The sequence below is a fragment of the Watersipora subatra genome, chromosome 9, assembly GCF_963576615.1.
Source record: "Watersipora subatra chromosome 9, tzWatSuba1.1, whole genome shotgun sequence".
In the NCBI taxonomy this organism is placed as follows: Eukaryota; Metazoa; Bryozoa; class Gymnolaemata; order Cheilostomatida; family Watersiporidae; genus Watersipora; species Watersipora subatra.
In genome coordinates this window covers 29,995,155-30,017,673 of record NC_088716.1, presented here as the reverse complement: position 1 = coordinate 30,017,673, position 22,519 = coordinate 29,995,155, and the positions used below count along the sequence as shown (strand labels likewise).

Genomic DNA, 22,519 nt, shown 5'->3' with positions numbered 1-22,519 from the left:
ACGGATGTATTGAAATATATGATAAAAAAATTATGTGTTTTATGTGCTTTAATAAAGAACTAAAAAGGAAGCAAAAAGTGCTGGCTCCGGCCAGTGATTCTGGCGGTGTCAGCTCTAAAGCGAATTTTGACATTGCTCTGCTGTCAGCAAGTAACCACTTTAAACATAGTCAGTAACAGTCCAAAGGCCGCTATGTCTGTGGTTCTTTTGAACACTATTGAAATAGTTGTTTTACAAACAACTATAACCAGAGCCGGGGATGGTGTCGCAGCCGAGACTGAGGTCATGGATATTACAACAGCAACTCAAGTCTACATCCGGCTAAAATATCTACGCACGATGATACTAGCAAAGATGATGAATCGGCATTTACTGTGTTGGAGACATATGTAGAATTTTAAAAATGACCGATCGACAGCGAAGCTACCAGTCCCACGACGAAAAAATGAAGCTGTATTTTGTGATTATTTTAAGCTAGATTCACCTGAGTATGTTGTTGTTGCCGATGGATCTCAAGTTCAAGTAGTTGGAAAGGATTTTGTACAGCTGCAAATAAAAATTCATAGAAATAAAACTAGGCGTGCTACGCTTTACAATGTTCTGCACATACCGGACCTACACGAAAATCCATTTTCTGTAAAAGCAGCTGCACAAAAAGGATATACAAGTATAGTACAGTTTAGATGATCGCGACGCTGGACTAAAAATCAAAGAAAGATATTACCAGCATCCAGATCTGTAGTAAACAGGCTATATTATCTATACTATACTATCTTGATGTCGAGTCTGCTATTCATACTGCTAATGCTGCCGCATCCTCCTTTTTCCTGTGGCATCAACATTTTGCTTATGTAAACGTAGTTAGCTTCAAAAACATGAATCATTGGTGTGAAGGTTGTTGTAATGTTACCGGCCAATTGGGTGTCTGTGAAGCTTGCGTCAAAGATAAAATGTCTTGACAGCCATTTCAAACTGGCCGTGCCATTAAATAAAGGAGTATTTTTGAATTGGTACATACCGATGTGTTGCCCTATGCAAAATGAATCTTTAGGTGGTAGTAAGTATTTTATTTCATTTATCGATGATTTTAGTAGGTATATGCATGTAAATTTTTTACATGACAAATTTAGTGTGTTTCAGACATTCAGAACTTATGAATCATTAGTGAAAAATCAAACTGGACAGACGATAGGTACACCTAGAAGCGATGGTGGTGGAGAATTTACATCTAATGAGTTTGAGAGTTACCTGTCTGCCCGAGGTATACATCGTCAAGTCATCACTCGCTGTTCTCCACAACAAAACGGCTGTGCCGAGATTTAAATGTACTGTTTGTGAGGTCGCTCGCTCGTTAATTCCTGAATCTCAATTTCCAAAGTCATTTTGGGCAGAGGCATTATTAACCACGGTATATATTCGGAATCGCCTCTCCACATGAGCACCTGAATGGAATACAACGCCTTATGAAAAGTAGCACAACAGAAAACCTGATCTTGGACACGTGAAAATTTTCGATGTCTGGCCTAAGCCCACATACCTAAACAGCTGAGACGTAAACTTGATGAGAAAGCAGAATCAATGGTGTTTGCGGGGTATAGCCTTAGGTCTTAAGCCTACAGACCCTACGATCCTATCACTAGAAAAATCGAGGTAAGAGGTGATGTCACCTTTGAGGAAACCAAACTCGGTTTACCAAATCAGTCGAAAAAATCAAGTGTAGACAACTCTGAAGCGGGGAATATTGATCTATCAGAAAATGAAAAGGCTCCCTCAACATCGACGGTTACGCATAGGTGATCAACACATTTCACTCAATCAATTGTTCGGTTTGCTATTTATGACTTCACAAACCTTGGTCACTCTGCTTACTCAGCAATCAACATTGTGGAGCCTCTTAGTTTGTCGCAAGCACAGACTAGTACAAATCGTGATGCCTGGATCAAAGCCATCAATGATGAGTATTAATCACTGATCAACAATGGTATATGGGAACTAGTTGATCTTCCGCCCGATCGCAAAGGGATTGGCTGTAAGTGGGTTTTCAAGGCAAAACACTCATTAGATAAATCTATAAGTAGATTTAAGGCTCGACTTGGTAGCAAAGGTTATGCAAAAAAAGCTGGGGTGGATTACGATGAAACATACACCCCCGTGATTCACAGAACGTCTCTGCGTACACTCTTATCGGATGCTGTTGAGAGAGATATAATGATTTATCAAATGGATGTAAAACAGCGTTTCTGAATGGAAAACATCTTCATGTTAGAGGTTGTACAAGTAAATATGGAACAACCAAAGAGTTTTGTCATGCCTGATAAAAAAAATTTAGTCTGCAAACTGAATCGTTCGCTCAATAGACTTAAACAGTTGCTTAAGTGTTGGAAAATAGTATTAGATGAATTTCTTAAATCATTAGACTTCATGCAGTCCTCTGCTGACAACGGCGTATATATAAGCTGGAAAAACGACATGAAAATGATGATTGGTGTCTCCGTAAATGACCTGTGTATAATGTCAAACACTGGTGCTCAGATGACCGAATTAAAATTGGCTCTCTCGTCTTGGTTCCAAATGACGGACCTCAGACCACTTCCTCATTGTCTGGTAATAATTGTTGAGAATGGAGACAATTCTATGCGTCTAAGTCAGAAGCCTTACATTCAACAAATCAGAAGCTCAACATGGAAAATTGTAAGCCTGTCGCAACTGTGGTGGCATATGATGTAAAGTTGAGTCACAAGGATGGAAGCAAAATAGCAGATCCCAATCTCTATCAATCGATAGTAGGAAGTCTACTAGATGCTGCTGTATCTACTCGTCCAGATACCGCTGAAGCGGTAGGGGCCTTAGTCAAGTTTCACGCTTGCAACATCCAGACTCGCTTGATTGCAGCCAAATGAGTAATACGTTACCTGAAGGGTACCAAAGGTTTAGGCCTGGTTTTTAGAAAACAAGGTAAACCAATGGTTGGATACGCAGATGCGGATTATGCAAGCGACGCTGACGGGCACTCAAAATTGAGTGCAGTCTTCATTAATGCTGGTTGTCCAATCATCTGGTCTAGCAAGCACCAGTCAGTCATTGCCCTTTCTGCTAAAGTCAGGGTATATTGCGTTGTTTGATGGTGTTGTTGAATGCATGTGATTACGTCAGCTATTCTCAGATATTGGCACTGCACGGCTTAATTCTACTACTAACTTTGTAGACAATCAGTCAGCTACAGCAATCACAAACGGCCAGAAAACAAGCAAGCGTACAAAACACATAGATGTAAAATACCACTACGTTCGTGAGGCAATTGAAGCTGGTGATGTCTTCACCGGTTTTGTTCGACAAACGATAATATCGCTGACATATTCACGAAGCCGCTGCCACGTGATCGATTTGTCAAACTTAAAGACATGTTAGGTTTGAACTAGTTAATTGTCTGACTAGTGAAGATTAATAATAGTAAACACGAGACTGTTATTATTATTTTTTTGTTGATTACAATCATTGTAATTTTGTGTTACTCAAACTGGCTGCTGGTGCAACCGTGTAACTGAGTGGGAGTATTGCAATAATAGCAGTTTCATGGTTTTAATAGTGCTTTCTCATTGCGTTTTCTGAAAGCTTGTTGCTTATTGGTACCCATAGATTTTTCATAAGAAGCTTTCTCTTTGTTCCCAACTGTTAAGATGAACGCGTCTAATAAAGTTTCTGTCAATAAACAGAATATTCAAACTTTATAAACAATGTTTTCCTCCATTAGATGAATGATATGGTATTCTAATTAAAAAGAACACTATATTGACATGATTAATCTATTTAATCAAAAGTTTTCTTTGGCTGTCAATAAGTTGGCACTTTTTAAATCTAGAAAAGCCAATTTCGAATCTGTACTTATCTGGCTTGACAAAGAGGTACAGCAAAATATAAAGTTGTAAAAAGTTGTGTAAAGAGCAACTGAAAAACTGCAAAGATTGGACTGTTTACAAAAAACTGCAATTTTGTCAGGAATTTCATTAAGAGAAAAAAAATTTTCGACGAACTTGTTAAACAGTGAAAGCTTAGTGACACGCGTAAACTTTGGCAAACTTTGAATGTGAAAAATAAGAAACCTCAAAGCTGTAACACTCTTTTGACAGTTTCAGAACTGAACTCACATTTTGTGTCCATTGCAAGTAAACTATCAAGTTCAGTTTTACCATCAGCTAATCCTCTTTTGTCTTGTCAAAACACCGAGTTGAAGACCACATTTAATGACTTTCCAAATTTACTCCTCATGATATTCTAAAATACATCAGTTCAAATACATTAGCATACCTAATTCAAAAGCATCAGGCTTGGACAATATTTCTGTAAAAATGATAAAAGCAACTCTTCCATTCATTGTACCTATTATCACTGATATGTTTAACAGAATATTGATTGATGGCTTTTTTCCTTTGGCATGGAAGCATTCACGGGTTACTCTATTGTTTAAAGGAGGGGATAAAAGCCACCTATCAAATTTTTGCCCTATCTCAGTACTCCCTATTTTATCTCAAGTTTTTGAAAAGCACTTGAATATCCATATTATTATTATATCTACTTTGTCCAAAAGTGGCATTTTACATCCTTATCAGTATGGTTTCAGAAAAAGTCATTTATGTGCTGATGCTGTTCATAAACCAATCTCAGACTGTTTCGATCCTAAAACAAGGAATAAAAAGATTTGCCTAATGTTTTTGGATTTCAGCAAAGATTTTGCCTATGACAATCACAAAATATTATTTTATAAACTGAAATTTGCTAGTTTTAGAAGTAAATCCCTGCAAATACTTCAATTCTATTTTCACAAAAGTCGTCAAAAGGTTGTCATGAATGACAAAGAATCCTTGACGCAAGAAATAGAAGTCGGTGTTTCACAGAGGTCTCTTATTGCTCCAGTATTATTTTAATATATTTAAATGATCTTCTCGGACTTATTCCAAGAGGCTTTGCCTACACCAATGATGCTTTTTCTGTAAGTCATCACAAAGATGTGCAACTTCCTGAGGCAAACTGCAATCTCATCATGCAAATTTTCAGCAACTTGTGTACTTCAAATCATGACGATCAATTTACAAAAATCACGTTTTCTTTATAATACTAATAGAAGCCTTCGAAAAAGCTTTGTTCTCAAGTTTAACAGTCAATCTATCACATGTAGATGTAAGACAAAATTGCTAATATTTGTTTTGACAGATCGACTCTCTTGGAATAATTGGGTCGACACTATTTGTAATTAGGTCACGAAGTCATTGACTCCGCTCCAGTTTTGCAGGCCATACATAAACTCAAAATCTGTTATTGCATTTATTATCAGTTTATCTTTTGCCATATCATTTATGGTATACACATTTATTATAATCTATCTCAAAGATATGTAACAAAGGATTTATTTTGGTTACAAAAGAGCATTTCGAATAGTTGCCATCTATATCATATTCAAGATATATTATTCTAACGAATAATCTTTCTAAATCTTTCCATCTTTTTACTATGCCTATGCTAAATGTTTATTTTACTTCAATTAAAGGTTTCAAGATTTTTCATTGTTTGTGTCCTCGTTTTTCACATGACAGTTACAGGTTCTCAACTCATTTCAACTTACATGATATGAAAATATTGCATACAACCACTATACCAGTTATTTTGAAAATATCATTGCCAGCTGCTTTGACAATCTTCCAACTAGTATCCGATCTGTTAGCAGAGAAAGGCATTTTAAACACTATATATCAAACTATTTGTTTGATTTTGGTGATTAACTGTTACCCTTTTCTTTTTTTGTTTTACTATTGTTTTATGACAATTTGAAAAAACTTCTATTTGAAATGAGCTTATTGCCAATTAAGTAATATCTACATGTATTTAGATATAAAGAATGTCAAAGTGGCGGTAAAATTGAAGTGGCGTTCAATTAAAGAGTGGCGCTATATTTTTCAACCCTTCACCCGTAGTGGTGGTCGAATCGAGGTGACATTCAAATAAAGGTGGCGTTCATTTAGAGGTTGTACGGTAAATACAGTAAGATTACCAGCAATTCAAAGTGTGCGCATACAATGAGCAGCATGCAAGAGAGTGCCAGGGATCTTTGTTCATCGTCGCTTCAGCCCCTCATTTTATATCCTTTCGTCCTCAATTGTTTCTACCCCATCCATAGCGTATCTAACTCAGCAGCCGACCTTCGGCTGACCACAGACCTCACCAGCGATCGTGCTGAGCTGGGGCTCGGCCTGGTTGTGATGTCAGTCACCCTGATGACATCAGTCAACCCTAGTCACGGTTAGGCAGCCGGTCCGGGCCTCAGCATTCGTCTGCCACAGTAATGGCTTCCCTGAACCCGGTGTCTTCTGACAACACAGTATCCTAGAGCTTGATATTAAAAACTTAGCAGATTACATAAGAGCATCCTTGGCTTATTCTGATATGGCTCTGTATTATTTTTAGTTGCTACACATGAATGGCGGGATTAAAAATGGCTACGAGACCAGCACAAACTAACATACATCCTAGGCAGAATTCTAGGCAGGAACAGAGCCAACGAGCAACCTCCGATTTTATAGGAAATCTTACAAAAGGCAATGAAAGCCCAGATAAACTGTTTAGGAACCTTGAGCGTGCCTATGATAATCAAATCCCTCTTGGAGTACATGTGAAAAAGTACGGTCGAGATGATCTCGATCCATTTGGCAAACGGCTATGTTTCAAGCGGGTAAGCTCCTATTTATCGCCTGAGCTATTACTTCGTGCTCGGGCCATTTGTCTTTGAGGCTAACTTTTGTTTTATAAATTTCAAACCTTCTTTAAAGAATATCAGCAGCAACAGTAGCGAATCCATTTGATAGCTTTTTGTGTAGCTTTACTAGGCAATAACAATTCTAGTGAACCCAGTTTATGATTATGCATTCAGTCAATTAACTGTTCTGTAAATATTAAGTCACTCACTACCATCAGCCAGTTGACATCGAAACCATGAGTACTTGTTCATTTTAATAGTCTCATTGCATGTCCAGTGAGTTGGGTCAGCAGTTGTTCACTATCTTGAATTGATTGTCAAGAAATTGTTTCTTGGGAAGCAAAATATTTTCGTATAGTACACAAAGGGCTTCCGTCAGCAAAGGACGTTATGAAGCTCGTGAACCATAAAATTTGCCAATGCTCATGAGTCGCATCTACAAAAGAGTATCTTTCTAAATCATAAAATAATGTTCTTATATTATATATATAGAATAATAATATATATTTATAACAAGGGGCCTTTTATCGTCATTGTGATTGGCTGATCGATTAAAAGAATCTTTTATCCCACGAGGGTTTTTCTGGTCTAACTAAACTCTTAGATTAAAAATCTGTTTATAGTTTTACCGTTTTCTATTTTTCTCTCATCGGACCGAAACCACAAAACCATCTTACAGTCCTCACTTTCTAACATTTCAACCATTACAGAAAACAAATCGGTTGACATCTCATATTGCTTAACAGGAAGCGGCCCTCTACAACAGGAAGATGCACAACAAATTCTTTGTTCCGATTTGGGCTGCTGCCATGAATGATGATGAGTCAGTGGGGTAAGATTTTTTAATCCTTGAGGATAATTGGATCATCCTTTGAATTCCACGCTTATAAATTTGTAGGTAGTTTTCTTATCGTGTGAAAAGTTTTTTTTCATAGTTGCATTGTATGATAGAAACACCTGCAGCCATCACACCCAACTACAACTTTTCTCTACTCAAATGCATTAAAAAAAGTGCAATAGTGGCCTGGTCCGCGAATTTAGTAAAATTAGTTGCGGACCCGACTACTTAATCAAAATCGTGGTCATTTCCTTATGAAGCCATTTATTATTAATCTACTACCCTTACACGGACTAACAATAAATAAATGTTTGTCATCCGCTAATAACTTTGATACTCTGCTTTCTTTAAGGTCTACAACTCAAGGCTTGAGAACTCTTGTTTAGATGCCATGGGTTTGATTGATATCCTCGGCAGATTGTTGATTGTTATTTTGTCAGCAGCTTTTCACTCATCACTTACAGCCTATACATATCATTATGATATACAAAGATGGTTGTATCTGTTGACCTGCCATAAGATGGCCGTGCAGTCCTCAAGTGTCTAGTTTCAATTAGCAAACATCTGGTTTATTACCATTAGATGCAGAAATACTCCTAACTAAGAGGGATAGGAGCCAAAAATCACTTACATGTCTTTCTTCCTATCTAATACAAGTACTCTACATACATGTCTGTCTTCCTATCTAATACAAGTACTCTATATACATGTCTGTCTTCCTATCTAATGCAAGTACTCTACATACATGTCTGTCTTCCTATCTAACACAAGTACTCTATATACATATCTGTCTTCCTATATAATACAAGTACTCTATATACATGTCTGTCTTCCTATCTAATACAAATACTCTACATACATGTCTGTCTTCCTATATAATACAAGTACTCTACATACATGTCTGTTTTCCTATCTAATACAAGTACTCTATATACATGTCTGTCTTCCTATCTAATACAAGTACTCTATATACATGTCTGTCTTCCTATCTAATACAAGTACTCTACATATATGTCTGTCTTCCTATCTAATACAAGTACTCTACATACATCTGTCTTCCTATCTAATACAAGTACTCTACATACATGTCTGTCTTCCTATCTAATACAAGTACTCTATATACATGTCTGTCTTCCTATCCAATACAAGTACTCTATATACATGTCTGTCTTCCTATCTAACACAAGTACTCTACATACATGTCTGTCTTCCTATCTAATACAAATACTCTACATACCTGTCTGTCTTCCTATCTAATACAAGTACTTTTTGTTTTTCTTCTTATAATAGAGGTTGAGTTTTTCTTTCGTAGAGTTATAAAAAAAAGCCTAGTGTCCACATCAGTTGCGCTAAGAATTGTCTTCTCTGCTTACAGCTGTTGGTTATGTTATTCTCTTTTTTATACCTGGTGTTGTTACTCATGTAGTCTTGCATTGAATTTTGCTATTTTGGTGTTTATCTCTCATGATAGCCTGCATTCCTTAGATACATTATGTACCCCCGATTGACACCCCTAACAGAAGTACTGCCAGGTTTGAGGGTCGAAATGACTCGGATTGCTGAAACAGAGCGGAGGTTAATGGAAGTGCTGCCGCGGTGTTTTCCTCCAGTAGCTTTTGCACTTGATGCTCTCCACACACCTGTACCTAACAGAAGGTACTTGATTAACTTACATATCTTGGTTATATTGATTAGTCCTGTCGTATCAGATGTCAGATTCAAAATGGATATTATATATGGTGCTAGGATATTCTTCCATTTTTTTTGTAAAGATTTTTCAAACTGATTTTGTGAGTTGCCTGTTCAGATTGGTCTGCTAATCATTGATGCCTATCTACTTAACGAACAATCTTCTGGAATAAACTGTCTTTGTCTAATATCTATACAGTAGAACCTCGGTTCTCAAACATAATCCATTCCAGAAAATTGTTCGAAAACCGAGTTGTTCGAGATCCGAAACAATTATTCCCATTAGAATTAATGTGTAAATTTTAATTCGGCCCAAGCCGTTAAAATACTTTCGGTAAAGTTTTTTTTAACATTTTACACCATAAACTGCACTGTGTACTACATGCTATTAATAAAAACGGATAGATATAGATCGTGTTTATATTTAATAAAAGATTTTCTATCTATGATTTTGAAACAGAAAAAAATAAGTAAAAATTTCGTATGTTTCACTTTTAAAACATTGAAAACATATAAGGTTAAGATACAATACCAGAAATTTATAATAAAACAGCAAAAATGCAACAGATCAGTTACACCAAAAATCGTGTGAAAAAGAAAATACAGTCAAACATGGATAACTCGAACTTCACGGGACCGAGCGAAAGTGTTCGAATTATCAGAGCGTTCAAGTTATCAGAGCACTGTCACAAGTCCATGTATTTACTTATTTATTAGTAGAGACATGTACATATACAATCTATAATATAAATCAAAAGCACAAATGGCTTGTTTCAAATTAAATGCTTCTAATGTAAAGTTTAAAACGTTTTTATCAAAAAGTATAGAGATTTTTCTATCACTTGAGATTGGTTTGTTGTTTGAGGTGATGTTCTTGGCAGGACGTTTTTTAGATTGACATTGGCAAAACTTGATCGTTGTTGAAATGCTCAAAAGAAAAGACATCAGTACATATACAAACTATAATATAAAGCAAAAGCACAAATGGCTTGTTTCAAATTAAATGCTTCTAATGTAAAGTTTATAACGTTTTTATCAAAAAGTATAGAGATTTTTCTACACTTGAGATTGGTTCGTTGTTTGAGGTGATGTTATTGCCAGGACGTTTTTTAGATTGACATTGGCAAAACTTGATCGTTGTTGAAATGCTCAAAAGAAAAGACATCTTTTTCTTTTGAGCGTTTTACCCACCATCAATTTTGCCGATTTTTTTTAAGTTTATGCAAAGATTACCTCACTTTACCTCGCTTCCAAAGGGCGATCACTACGCGGATGTTTGGTATAAATCAAATTTCACCATACCTTTAGAAAAGTCGTTGACAAAAATATTTTGTCGATGGTAGTAAAAACGACGCTTATGAATTACGAAAAGTTGAGGTTTACCTCCATGGCTTGGAATAAAGTGATTTTCTAAAGCAATAACAACCGTTTCGGTAGCCGTTGGGCAAAAAACAGTTCAAATTATCAGTGTTGAGTTCGAGTTTTCTATAGCAATTTATCATTACGTGGGAACGGACCAAAGAAACCGTTCGAATTAACCATGTGTTCGAGCTATCCGTGGGCGAGTTATCCATGTTTCACTGTATAAACAGCAATGGCACGTTTACTTTACATCTTTGAAGGAAAATCCTCTTCCAAAACAATTTAGAGTAACTCGACTGAAGGAGTTGTTTCCCTAGCAACTCTCTTCGGTAGAGGAGACGTCGTCCCAGAGGGTTCCTCCCGTTTTGTAAAGAATTTATGAAGGGTAACTTACTTCTCCCTTTGTTAACAAATGTTAACGAATGTTTTCATGCTGTTTCCAGAGCTGTTTTGAACGTTTAGTTCTAATGCGCATGCTCTGGTTTGTCGAGAACCGAATTTATGTTTGAGATCCGAGACGAACAAATCTAAATTTTTTTTGTCGAAAACCGAATTGGTCGATAACCGAAGTGTTCGAGAACCGAGGTTCCACTGTATATAATAATCTCAAAGTTTGTCATCGTCTGTTTGGATATCTGTCTTTCTGTTCCTGCTATAGCTATTAACAGCTGGGATATTAATATTTCGTATTCTGTTGTACTCGAACTCACCAAGATTGCAACCGCAGGTATGCAATCCACTTTTTTATTCACAAGACTACGAACGCTCTTATGATTCATATCTGTTACTATATACTCCATACGCCCTTTTCTCGATTGCGCACGGTAAATGGCGTTTAATTGAAATTCTATTAACTCTATGAAACAGGATAGAATTTCATGGAGTTATTAATTTAGACTCTATTAACTCTACGAAACATGATGCTTTTTCGGCTTTTCGTGAACTTCTATTTCCAGTTTATTGTAAAGTTTAATTGAAAAATCTGTAGAGGGTAATTCTTTTCAAGCTGACAATTTTATTATCTCATGTAGGAATAGCCTCTACATTCTGTCTCTGTTCTGTCAGACAAAGACAGTCCGATATCTCACTTTTGCATTTGTACCAGTATCGAGAGGTACCAGTATCGTCGTATTCAATGTTTTGATGGATAGCTTCTGCTGGAACAGTAACCTTTTTTATACACACACACACTTTTATGCAATGTATTGATATTATTATTAATTCAACCTATTCATGATTTTTGTTTTGTTTTCTCAGTTCGTAATAATTGTATTATTACCAAGTCATCTTTTATTGTAATCGTACTTAATTTAGCTAATACTTACTAATTATTTCACATTTACGTTTAAACCCTTTTATAATTGTTTTATTTTGTTTCTTAATTTATTTAATCTGCACAAAACATTTTCCTCAAGATATCAAGTTTGAAAGTTAAAATGGTAAATGTTGTTATAAGTTAAATAAAAATAAGATTTTTGTGCAACGACTTTTATTACACGAGCAACATTGGGCATTCAACTATATATATGATAGTTGAATATTATAGTTGAATATGATAGAAAAAATATTAGGAGTAAAGTAAATTTTCAGTAAGAGTGCTACAAATCTGATTCGTGCACTCTTCAGGACAGACGCACTCTGCACTCTTGAGGACAGGTGCGGAGTGTTATATATTTATATGTAACACTCTGGAGATGGTATATAATGGAGGTGTTATATACCTATATATATATATACATATATATAACTTGTTTAATTCTAGCTTTTTTTACATTGAGTTTAAATGTGCAGTCATCACAGTCACTGGTTTATATAATATTAACTGTGTCTTACAAACTACTGAAGTTTGTGGCTGCTTAAAAAGTACTACTTTAGGACAATGTACTACCACCGAGACCTCTCTATCAAGAAAATATACTTGTGTGAGAGTCAGGCTTCTGGAGGTCAAGCTATCTATGGGGATGCTAGGCTCAAGCTATCTAAGTTTACTCGTGCCTCACATGAAGAGGAGATGAATGTATCACATTCTATTGGAGGGAAGACTTTTGTATGTGTTTTCTACTTCTCTGTTAATGACTTGACCTTGTTTAGCATTCATTACATCTAATCTTCAACAAGATGTCCAGTCTATAGCTCTATATAGTACTTCAAAGTAACACCTCACTTCTAATTTATAGCATAAATATACCACAAAGTGACGTTTCATCTCACATCTATAGCTTACATGTACCTCAAGTTAACATCTCAACTTTAGTCTATAGCATACATGTACCTCAAAGTAACATCTCAACTCTAATCTATAGCATACATGTACCTCAAAGTAACATCTCAACTCTAATCTATAGCATACATGTACCTCAAAGTAACATCTCAACTCTAATCTATGGCATACATGTACCTCAAAGTAAAATCTTTTCTCTAATCTATAGCATACATGTATCTCAAAGTAATATCTCAACTGTAATCTATAGCATACATATACCTCAAATTAACATCTCAACTCTAATCTATAGCATACATATACCTCAAAGTAACATCTCAACTCTAATCTATAGCATACATATACCTCAAAGTAACATCTCAACTCTAATCTATAGCATACATGTACCTCAAAGTATTATCTCAACTCTAATCTATAGCATACATGTACCTCAAAGTAACATCTCAACTTTAATCTATAGCATACATGTACCTCAAAGTAACATCTCAACTCTAATCTATAGCATACATTTACCTCAAAGTAACATCTGAACTCTAATATATAGCATACATATACCTCAAATTAACATCTCAACTCTAATGTTTGTTGCTAGTTGTCAAATGTCTGTATAATTACTTTCAGCCTAGAAAGTACTTCCACCACCCAGAGCCATGGAGCTCTGAAGAGGATAACATCTACCGAAGGATGCATGACTGGTTCTCTTTTGGAGTCTGTAAGCTATCTACGGTGTTTAATATTTACTATAACTTCTCGAGCTGCATCTCTCCAGTTACGGTTTCTCATAGCAAACTATTTATTTATCATCGCTGTTTTGCTCATAGCTGTCTTCTGTAATTATTTCTTGGTTTCAAGCGGCTTGTGTTATTCGCTGCTTTAAAGGTTGAATGTATTTTGATTGCCTCATTATTATGTTTCCTGGGTTTGGACTACTTTTGTAACATTAGCATCTTCTGTCTTTGCCCAGACAGAGCTGTTGATAGCCAGTCTTTTAATACGTTAAGTGCTGTTCTCTCAATCTCTTCGACAGCTAGCCTTGTTGAACACATTACCTGCAGTCTGTCAGTTTAGACTGAGAGTAGCAATATACAGGTAACTGCTGACTGCATATGTCTTGCCATTAACGGTGTTTGTTTAGGTTTAAAATCTAGCTTTTTAAATATATTTTAATGCTGATTGAGTTAGAAGTTGAATTTTTTAGACATTTTGGAAGTGCTGCTGAAAGTGCTGCCGATAGAGTCAGCTCCTCAGCTTTTCTACCAACATGTTGATGGTTATGTAAATTTGGCTGAAAAGATCGAGTCCTGCGTGAAATCTAAAGTGAAATGGAATAACCCCCTTTCACGTGATATACTCATGCGGTACCTGTGTAAGACACTTTGATTGCTTTACTTTATCATACTTGTTAGGGTAGGCTACTCTCGCACTGTGGTGATTGGTTGGTGCTGGTCTAGTTGAAGGTTAACTGACAGTTTTTTTTTATAATTACATCTATTCATAACAATGTAGTCATGATATTTCATTTTTCAGCGATGAATTCAATGTTAGTTGAACACAGAATCAGTTTCGAGACAAAAGGGAGTCATTTAGTCGGTCATAAATAGTTGCATGAACAGTGGATGTTAATGCTAAACCACTTCTGTTGGTCACCAATCTACATATGTAAATGTCTATCATCTGTTCAGTTATAGCCATAAACTGTTAAGAACGAGAAATCCGCTTCACAGAAGATTTGAACTCTGAACTTCCAAGATTACAGGCGCGTATAACCATTACACTAAGCTGTACTTGTTGGTCAAGATTGTCTTATCTATCCTCATTTAAAATCTATTTGCTCAGCATTGTTCTCCAGCATTGCATCGGTTAGACATATCGGAGTTGTATTACCATTTTTACTTCTAGCCCCGATCACAGGGTACAAGCTATGTATGCATTGTTTATTATTAATTAATATTACCTTTTGCATTTGTTTTTCTTTTGAAAAGCCTTACATTCATTACCAACTTTTTATATTTTGTCATTTTCAAATGTTCCGTTCCAATTTCCACGCCTTCAATTTCTGGTTCTACTAGCAACTATTCTTAAGATCAATCGCTAAAAACTAAAAACGTACATACTTTTTACATGGACAGTTGTATGTTGCAAATAAATATGTTCTCAAATAAGAATTGCCTCTACATTTTACTGCCAGGTAAAATGTACCTGCCGTGCACTGCAGTTATGTATTTAATTTCATGGATTAGTTTTCATGAATAGCTTCTGCTGCAACAGTAACCTATTTTATACACAAACGTCTTGTTGTTATTATTACGCACTCATTGTTATTATTAATTCAACATATTCATGATTTTTAATTTTTTTAATTCGAATTCGTTGTGTAAGTATCAACTCCCTTTTCGTTGTAATCATTTTAGTAGAACGGACTTGATTTAGCCATGAGTTGCTTATTATTTCACATTTAAACACCCATACAGTTGTTTTATTTTTTTTATAAATTTATTTCAGCTGAAAACAAAATTTTTTGGTTATATCATTTTGTGGAGTGCACTAGCCAGAAATTCTTCCTTTACACAAAATTGGAAATTTAATAAATTGTTCGCAAAAATTTGCTGTTTTTGGAAGTCATGTTTAAAACCTAGCACATGCTCTGCTTTCAGGAATGAGGAATTTGAACGGATGGCTTTTTAGATAATTTAGTTCAAAAAGTGAGCAATTTTATTATAGTTATATTGTGTCAATGCTCTCTCTGTTTGATATTTTGCAATGGTTGCGAATCTTTCTGTCCATTTTCTTGACTTGAAAATGTTGATACCCTGGTGTTTGGTCGAAATTATTCAAAAACATCATTCACACATTGATCTGTAATGTTATGAGCTACTGCTAATGCTATAATATTTTGTTTTAAGAGTAAAGTTACTATGTAGAAAGTTTTTGAATGTTAATCTAAACATCGACAGTTCTCTAAAAAAAGTTTTAAAGTTCTCTAAAAAAAACTCTCACAGTTCTATTTGCTGGAATCGTTATTACTCACTACTTGTCTGGTTTTCAATTGCGGATACCAAACAATGTGTCGAAATTATTCAAACCTCAAATGTACTGCTTAATAAAACAAGTCATTGTGTTTTGCTTTCTTAAAAATACCAACATTTGCTACATAGAATGTCGAATCTTGATTGTGAAGTATAGTTACCTTAAAATGTCAACATTTTTTGATTGAAAATGTATTAACTTCGTGATGCTTTTTTAAAACAGTCTCTACTTTCGTTATCTCAATGTGACTTTTTTGACCTTTTAAATTAAATAGTCTCCACTATTTTTTTTAACTTATTACTGATGTACATTATTACTAACAAGGTCATCAAGAAAAATACTCGTAGCTCATATTGATGCTGGGTAATAATATTTTATGAGCTTTTTCCTCGGTCGTATTGTATTAATCTAGCGATTATCAAGTATGTTGCAATGTCTTGTATTGTATCAATCTTGGAATCATCAAGTATGTTTCTATGATTTGTATGGTATTAATCTAGGGATTATCAAGTATGTCTCTATGTATAGTATCAATTTAGTAATCATCAAGTGTGTTTCTATGATTTGTATTATATTAATCTAGGGATTATAAAATATGTTTCTATGTATAGTATCAATTTAGGAATCATCAAGTGTGTTTCTATGGTTTGTATTGTATCAATCTAGGGATTATCAAGTATGTTTCTATGTATTGTATCAATCTAGGGATTATCAAGTATGTATCTATGTATTGTATCAATCTAGAGATCAAGCATATTTTCATAACCTATATTGTCAAAATAACTTTTTCTTCATATTGTAACAGTAGAGTACTGTGACCAGGGCCGGTGGGATCGTTCACACGACCGACGACATAGCTAGGCTGAGGCTCAGCATCACAGAAGGAGAGCCGGTCACAAGTGAGCCGGCTTGATGTGCTGAGTTACACAAAGAAATATTGCGGAGATAGTAAGAAGAATGCAGAGCCTATTGTCCAGGCTGGATATATTAGGAGCCCCTTATCAAGGAGCCAGCAGAACTTGCACAGTCTCTCTTCATGATTGTTCTCTGTGTAATGCACTGACTCAATGTATACTTATAAATATTGGGCAAATATATATTCTTGTGTTTAATACACTCGGTGTATATATTCTTGCATTCTTGTGGAGAGTAAAGGAAACCGGCAGTTTCCTTCACACCTGTGACAGCAATGGGATTGCGGATCCTGGCTTCACAAGAAGCAGAAACCACTGAGGAATGAGGGTTATCCCGGATCCTGACAGGCCATGTTGCTGGAACAGCGCCGCTTCTTGACGATCGGCGAGCACTCGGTCGAGTAGCTTGAGAGAGGGTGTATCCCTGATTCTGGTGGGTCATATTGCTAGAGCAACGTCACTACCCAGCAATCAGCAAGCATTTTTAAAGGCAGAATGAATGCCCGACATGCCAGAAACGCGGAACGTGGCACGGATCAGCTTGCCGAGGTACTGGAGATAATGGTGCTGATACTCCGGGTACAGACACCAGGTAATAATTTCAAATCGCCCTAGTGCTCGCGGTCCGGAAATGTGGAATATTTCATCAGCTATTTTCAGGAGGTGGCGAAAACCAACCACTGGACTGAAAGTGCCAGCCTGCTGCACCTCCAAGAGGCCCTGAAGGTGGAAGTGGAAAACTGCGGACAAGCTGACCACGTAGAAGTCATCTTTGCCGCTCTTTGAGCCTGGTTTGGCCGCTCTCCTAGGCAGGCTCAGTGTAAGCTGAGCACCCTCAGGCGAGCTGCAGCTAGCGCTCGACAAAAGCATGCCTGTCAGATGGAGCGCTTGGTTCTTGTGGCATACAGAGACTTGTCGGCACCCTATGAGGCCGGCATATTTCAAGAGCTGTTCTGCAGTTTCATAAACCACACCGGTTTACAATGATTCTTCTTGGCCATGCCAATAGACACCCTTTCAGAAGCAGTTCCAGACGAGATCAAATTTCTGTAAGTCAAGCCTAAAGGCCAAGCAGCAGCAGATATCTAGCCTGTAGAAGAAGTCTCCAACTGTTTGGTTCAGGATCAAACAGTCAGTAGGGCCTGCTAGTGCAGCAGCTGTCACAACACACTCTTGCAGTAGTAGGGTTGTGAGAGACAGGGGCACATTCGACGAAACCGTCTTAGCAAGAACCCACAACACTGAAGAAATGGCAAAGGGCCGCAAAAGTAGTGCTGATTATTGGTTGCACTAAGGCCCCCAACCCGTGTTTCCAACAAAAGAAAATTTGCTGCAATGTGTCAGAAGCCAGTCTTGATGGCCGACCAGACACCAGCTGGAAGAGTCCTTCCAGGAGGGGCTCCAGTAACGGGAAACCTGAGTGATGATGGAGGGCCAAGACGACGGTGGTTGGTACCCGCTGTGCTGCTTGAGACAGCAGAAAATGAGACTCTGGCCGCGGCTCTTTAGAGCTATTACCAGGCTTTGGAGAAACATGGACCCCGAACATGTGGAGGACATGCAAGGCGTGGCAGCATGCCCCATTGCCTAGCATGCCCTGGTGTGTGGCTTAGAGTATGCATACGCCAGTTTGCTCCATGCCGAAGGCCTGGAGTACGACCAGAGCTCGACCGGAAAGGACCCTGGCTAGTGCAAAACCGGAAGCCCGCTTCAATGCTCGGTCCAGCTTGTCTTACAGCCTCATTTCAACCTAATCAGACACTTCAGAAGCCTGCTCCAGGAGCGTGTGCCCATGAGGATATCCTCAGAACCAAACCAGAATTTGACTAGCTGCCGCGCAATCGGAAGCCTGTCTTAAAATCGGCAGGATTGACTTGTCACATGCTCGATCGCACGTCGCGGATATACCAGAGGTGTGTCCCAGCAGATTCAAAAGTGTCCAGAGTCCAAAGGTTTGCTTTGCCCAGCGAGAGTGGAACCGAGCCAGTCATAGCGCAGACACTGAGCCGGTCCTACTCCACTAGTTACTTCCTCTCCTGGGAGTTGGAGGAGTGTCTCATTCAGTTCCTGATTGAAACCAGGTGCACTGCAAACTTGCTAAGCAAGCATGAGTTCGACAAGCTTTTTCAGGGTGCGAAAGTATTATTAGAGAAAAGTGACAGCCATGACTTCATGGTTGATAGACTGGGCTGCATTTCGACGGAGTTGCGTGGCTGCCCGTACGATTCCAAGACATAGAGACCGAGGAGATTTTCGTGGGAGCCACATCAACGAAGATGTTATCTTGGGGATGCCATTCCTGATGGCCGACTAGTGTGCCATAGAATTTCAACAGCCTATAGCCTCTGTAAATGGTCACCCGTGGCATGTGCGAATAGGCTTGGCTGGCTGTTGCTAAGCAAAGTCCAGGTGGTGGGCGATATGGTGGTGTCGGCCAGAACGAAGATGACCGTCTCATGCCAAGTGACCACCAGGAACTACTGCCCATCAGAAGCAATGGAGGGATGTCTAGATGGGCTGATGCTGGCTATGAGCTTGAACCAGCCTAGGCTGAAGGGAAGCGTAGTCATACGATGTCTCAATCTCATGGACCAACCTCTGTTCCTTCAAGCCGGCATCACGGTAGGCACATATACAGGAGTAGAAGACCACTAGCTGGGTGACAAACCACCCCTCTTTGGCTCGGGTGTAGTGCCCCAGGGTGCGCAAACGCCGGACGTAGGGGTGCCAGCTAGAGATGCCCCGATTCTAATTTCACCAGCCGATTCAGATACCGATCCGATATACCGATTCCTATTAAAAACTAATCCGATTCAGATACCGATTCAGATTTTTTATGTTGCATAGATACAGTGGTGTGCATAAACTTGGAATCACATTGTTTTGTTCACTCTATATCGAATGGATCTTCCATTTGCTTTCTATTTTCCCGCCAATTATGATGCCATGCCAGATATTATATATCAATCTGATCAGCAGAAGATGTGCTTTCAAACAATGCATTGATTGATTTAACACAATCATTTCTGAGTAATTTATATTAATCCTATTAAACAGATTAGCAGTGTCAGATGTCAGATGGTGATCAAGAACAAGGGCTGGCCAATAAAATACTAATGCTCAGCTCAAGACACCTTACCAGTCCTTCTGAAGACCAACAATAACCCAACGGCCCTTTTCAGGGCCACCAATTTGTATAAAATAGTTTGTTTGTATCCTATTTTATCAATTTTCACTAACAACATTCATAGCCTGCAATAAGTCTGCCTTTCAGTAGATCCACCCCAGCGATAAAAATCTGAGAATATTTTTGAATATTTGGCATCATCTTGTTCTTCAGAATTTGCCCTTTCAAATGATATATATATATTGATGGGGTTGAGGCACTTAACTCCAAATAATTTCTTAGACAGCATATAAACATACATATTTGAAGATTTAACTGGTGATTCCAAGTTTATGCACACCACTGTAATTTTTGATTTTATTATGCAAATATACTGCAAAGAAAGTATAAGTATTGATGTATTTATTTGTTTGTATTTATAGAAAAAAGATAATACATGTATATATATTCACATACTGACATACCGTGCATCTAGTAACAAAACATTTCATGTTTCTTGTAATTAATAATGGTAATTACTGTTAGTGGTACAGCTTTCTCTGTGATAATGAAGTCTCTCTTCTATTGCTGAACGAACTGCTGCACCTGTATAAGTTTAGAGTTACTCAATGTTTCTTTTAATTACCATTAATGATTCAATTTTCTCAGTGATACGTCTCTATCTTCTATCACTGTCGATGTGGCCAGTCGTACTGAAGAAGGACTCGCTTGCCTCAGATGATGGAGGACAGGCTAAATACCGATAAGCCACTGAGGTTATTTCATGCACTACAAACGACACATCATATCGTCAGGATCAAGAGAAAGATAAATAACTTTATGCATCGACTGCTCATATTACTTTCGTAATGCTAGTAAATAGAAATATTACACCGCATTCTTGTTTCCCATCATTGTTCTCTTGTTCGTGATAGGCAGCAATAAATCATATTGTTGTTATTGGGAAATACCGCACTTTGTGATTACGTCCTGACGAAAGCCAAAATATTCCTCAGCTGTGTGGATGGTTATTAGGATATATACATGAAATAGATTGTGTGACAGGCCCAGAGTTCATTAGGTCAGGAACTTGCAGCCGATAATTTTTTTCTAAGTGTAGCAGGCTAAAATACGGTTTTCTGTTAAATGGCTGATCTGTAAAAAGTAACTGAAGTTTCCGATTTTTTAAGAAAAGATCGGCCGATACCGATCTAGATACTTAACACCCATATCGCCACCGATACCGATTCCGATAATAAAATCGGGGCAACTCTAGTGCCAGCCCATTTGGAGGACCTCTATGCAGCAACCAGACAAAACTGCACAAAGTTGGGACCAGCAGAAAATCGGGCTCAGTTGCTGACATGTTACCGCGACAGGGACAGCGGTGTAGGCTGGACCTTCACGATGGAAAATTCCATTTCCTTGAACAAGGGAACCTATTCTATCTGACAGCCTTTGCGTCAGCTGGGCTCAAAGAAGGAGGCAGATGCAGAACGTCAAGTCCAAGAGCTGCTGAGTGAAGAACTCATTGAGCCGGCCGGAGGCGCCTCGAGCTCTCTGGTGGTGTTGGTCCGAAAGAAGGACGGCAGATGGCAGTTATGCGGCAACTACCGATGACTAAATGCCATCACTGTCAGAATTTCAACCCCTTTTCTGAATTAATGACAGTTTTGATGCATTATCTGACAGCAAGTACTTCAGTACTTTTGACCTGATCAGCGGTTACTGACAAGTACCTTTAGACACCGATGCACAAGAGAAGTCAGCATTTGCCACCCGTTCCGGTCTTTGCAAGTAGGTTTGGCCTTTTGGTCATACCTCAGCGCTGACCACCTTCCAAAGGCTGAAGAAAAGTTCCAATATACACTGGAACTCTGCTAGGATATCCAACTATCTTGCCACACAGTTGGAGGGCTCCTTTTGCCAATATAGCCATTGAAAAGACGCACTATCTAAACGCCAATAGAATTGCCTACTGTATAGTCATTTCGCAACTTTTACTACGGCAAGCAGCTCTCTCCCAGTTACGTAGTAATTTCTCTCGGCAGGTACTAGGGTTTTGCTGAAGATCGCGATTACTCTGTTGGGTGCTCCTGTACTTGCAAGAGTACAGCACCTATTTCTGCAACCGCTGGCATCAATGTCCAAGGTGGATGGCCGACTTGAATCCAGATGACCCAGCACAAGGGCTGATGATAGGTGTTTTTCAGCTTGTCAAAGGACGTGCTCTTCCTTGTCCCATGTCCAGTATACACTGGAACACTGAGCTGGACTCCGCCACCGGAGCACCGATGGGCTCAGCAGGCAGACTTGCGAAGACTGCCGGCAGTGCGAACTCATCGAGCTGAAAGACTCAAAGCCAACACATAGGGAGCTTGCCAGGAAGGGCCAAAACTCATTGTGAGAATTTGAAAATATCCAGTACACCATGCCAAGGGTCGCCAGGACCACACGTGAGGTGGTTGGTTGCATGGGCCCTTTCGCTGCCATGGCAGCCGAAACCAGCCCAGTACCGACTGAGGCCTCTGTAAGGTTTTATGGCAAGGCTCAGGTGAATACTCAAAGAAACACTGGCAAGTAGCTTGTCCACCAAGTAGCTGCAAACCATAAGCTG

At 38.1% G+C, this 22,519-nt stretch overlaps 1 protein-coding gene across 1 annotated transcript in view; it reads left to right on the top strand.

Annotated features, from left to right (window-relative positions):
- Positions 1-22,519, top strand: part of LOC137403967 (uncharacterized) — a 73,009-nt gene that overhangs the window by 19,651 nt on the left and 30,839 nt on the right. Inside the window, exons 2-7 of the mRNA XM_068090110.1 lie at positions 6,457-6,721; positions 7,492-7,577; positions 9,069-9,239; positions 12,510-12,681; positions 13,477-13,567; positions 14,054-14,221. Coding sequence (XP_067946211.1) covers positions 6,470-6,721; positions 7,492-7,577; positions 9,069-9,239; positions 12,510-12,681; positions 13,477-13,567; positions 14,054-14,221 — 940 coding nt within the window. The 5' untranslated portion in view covers positions 6,457-6,469. The remainder of the gene's footprint in view (positions 1-6,456; positions 6,722-7,491; positions 7,578-9,068; positions 9,240-12,509; positions 12,682-13,476; positions 13,568-14,053; positions 14,222-22,519) is intronic.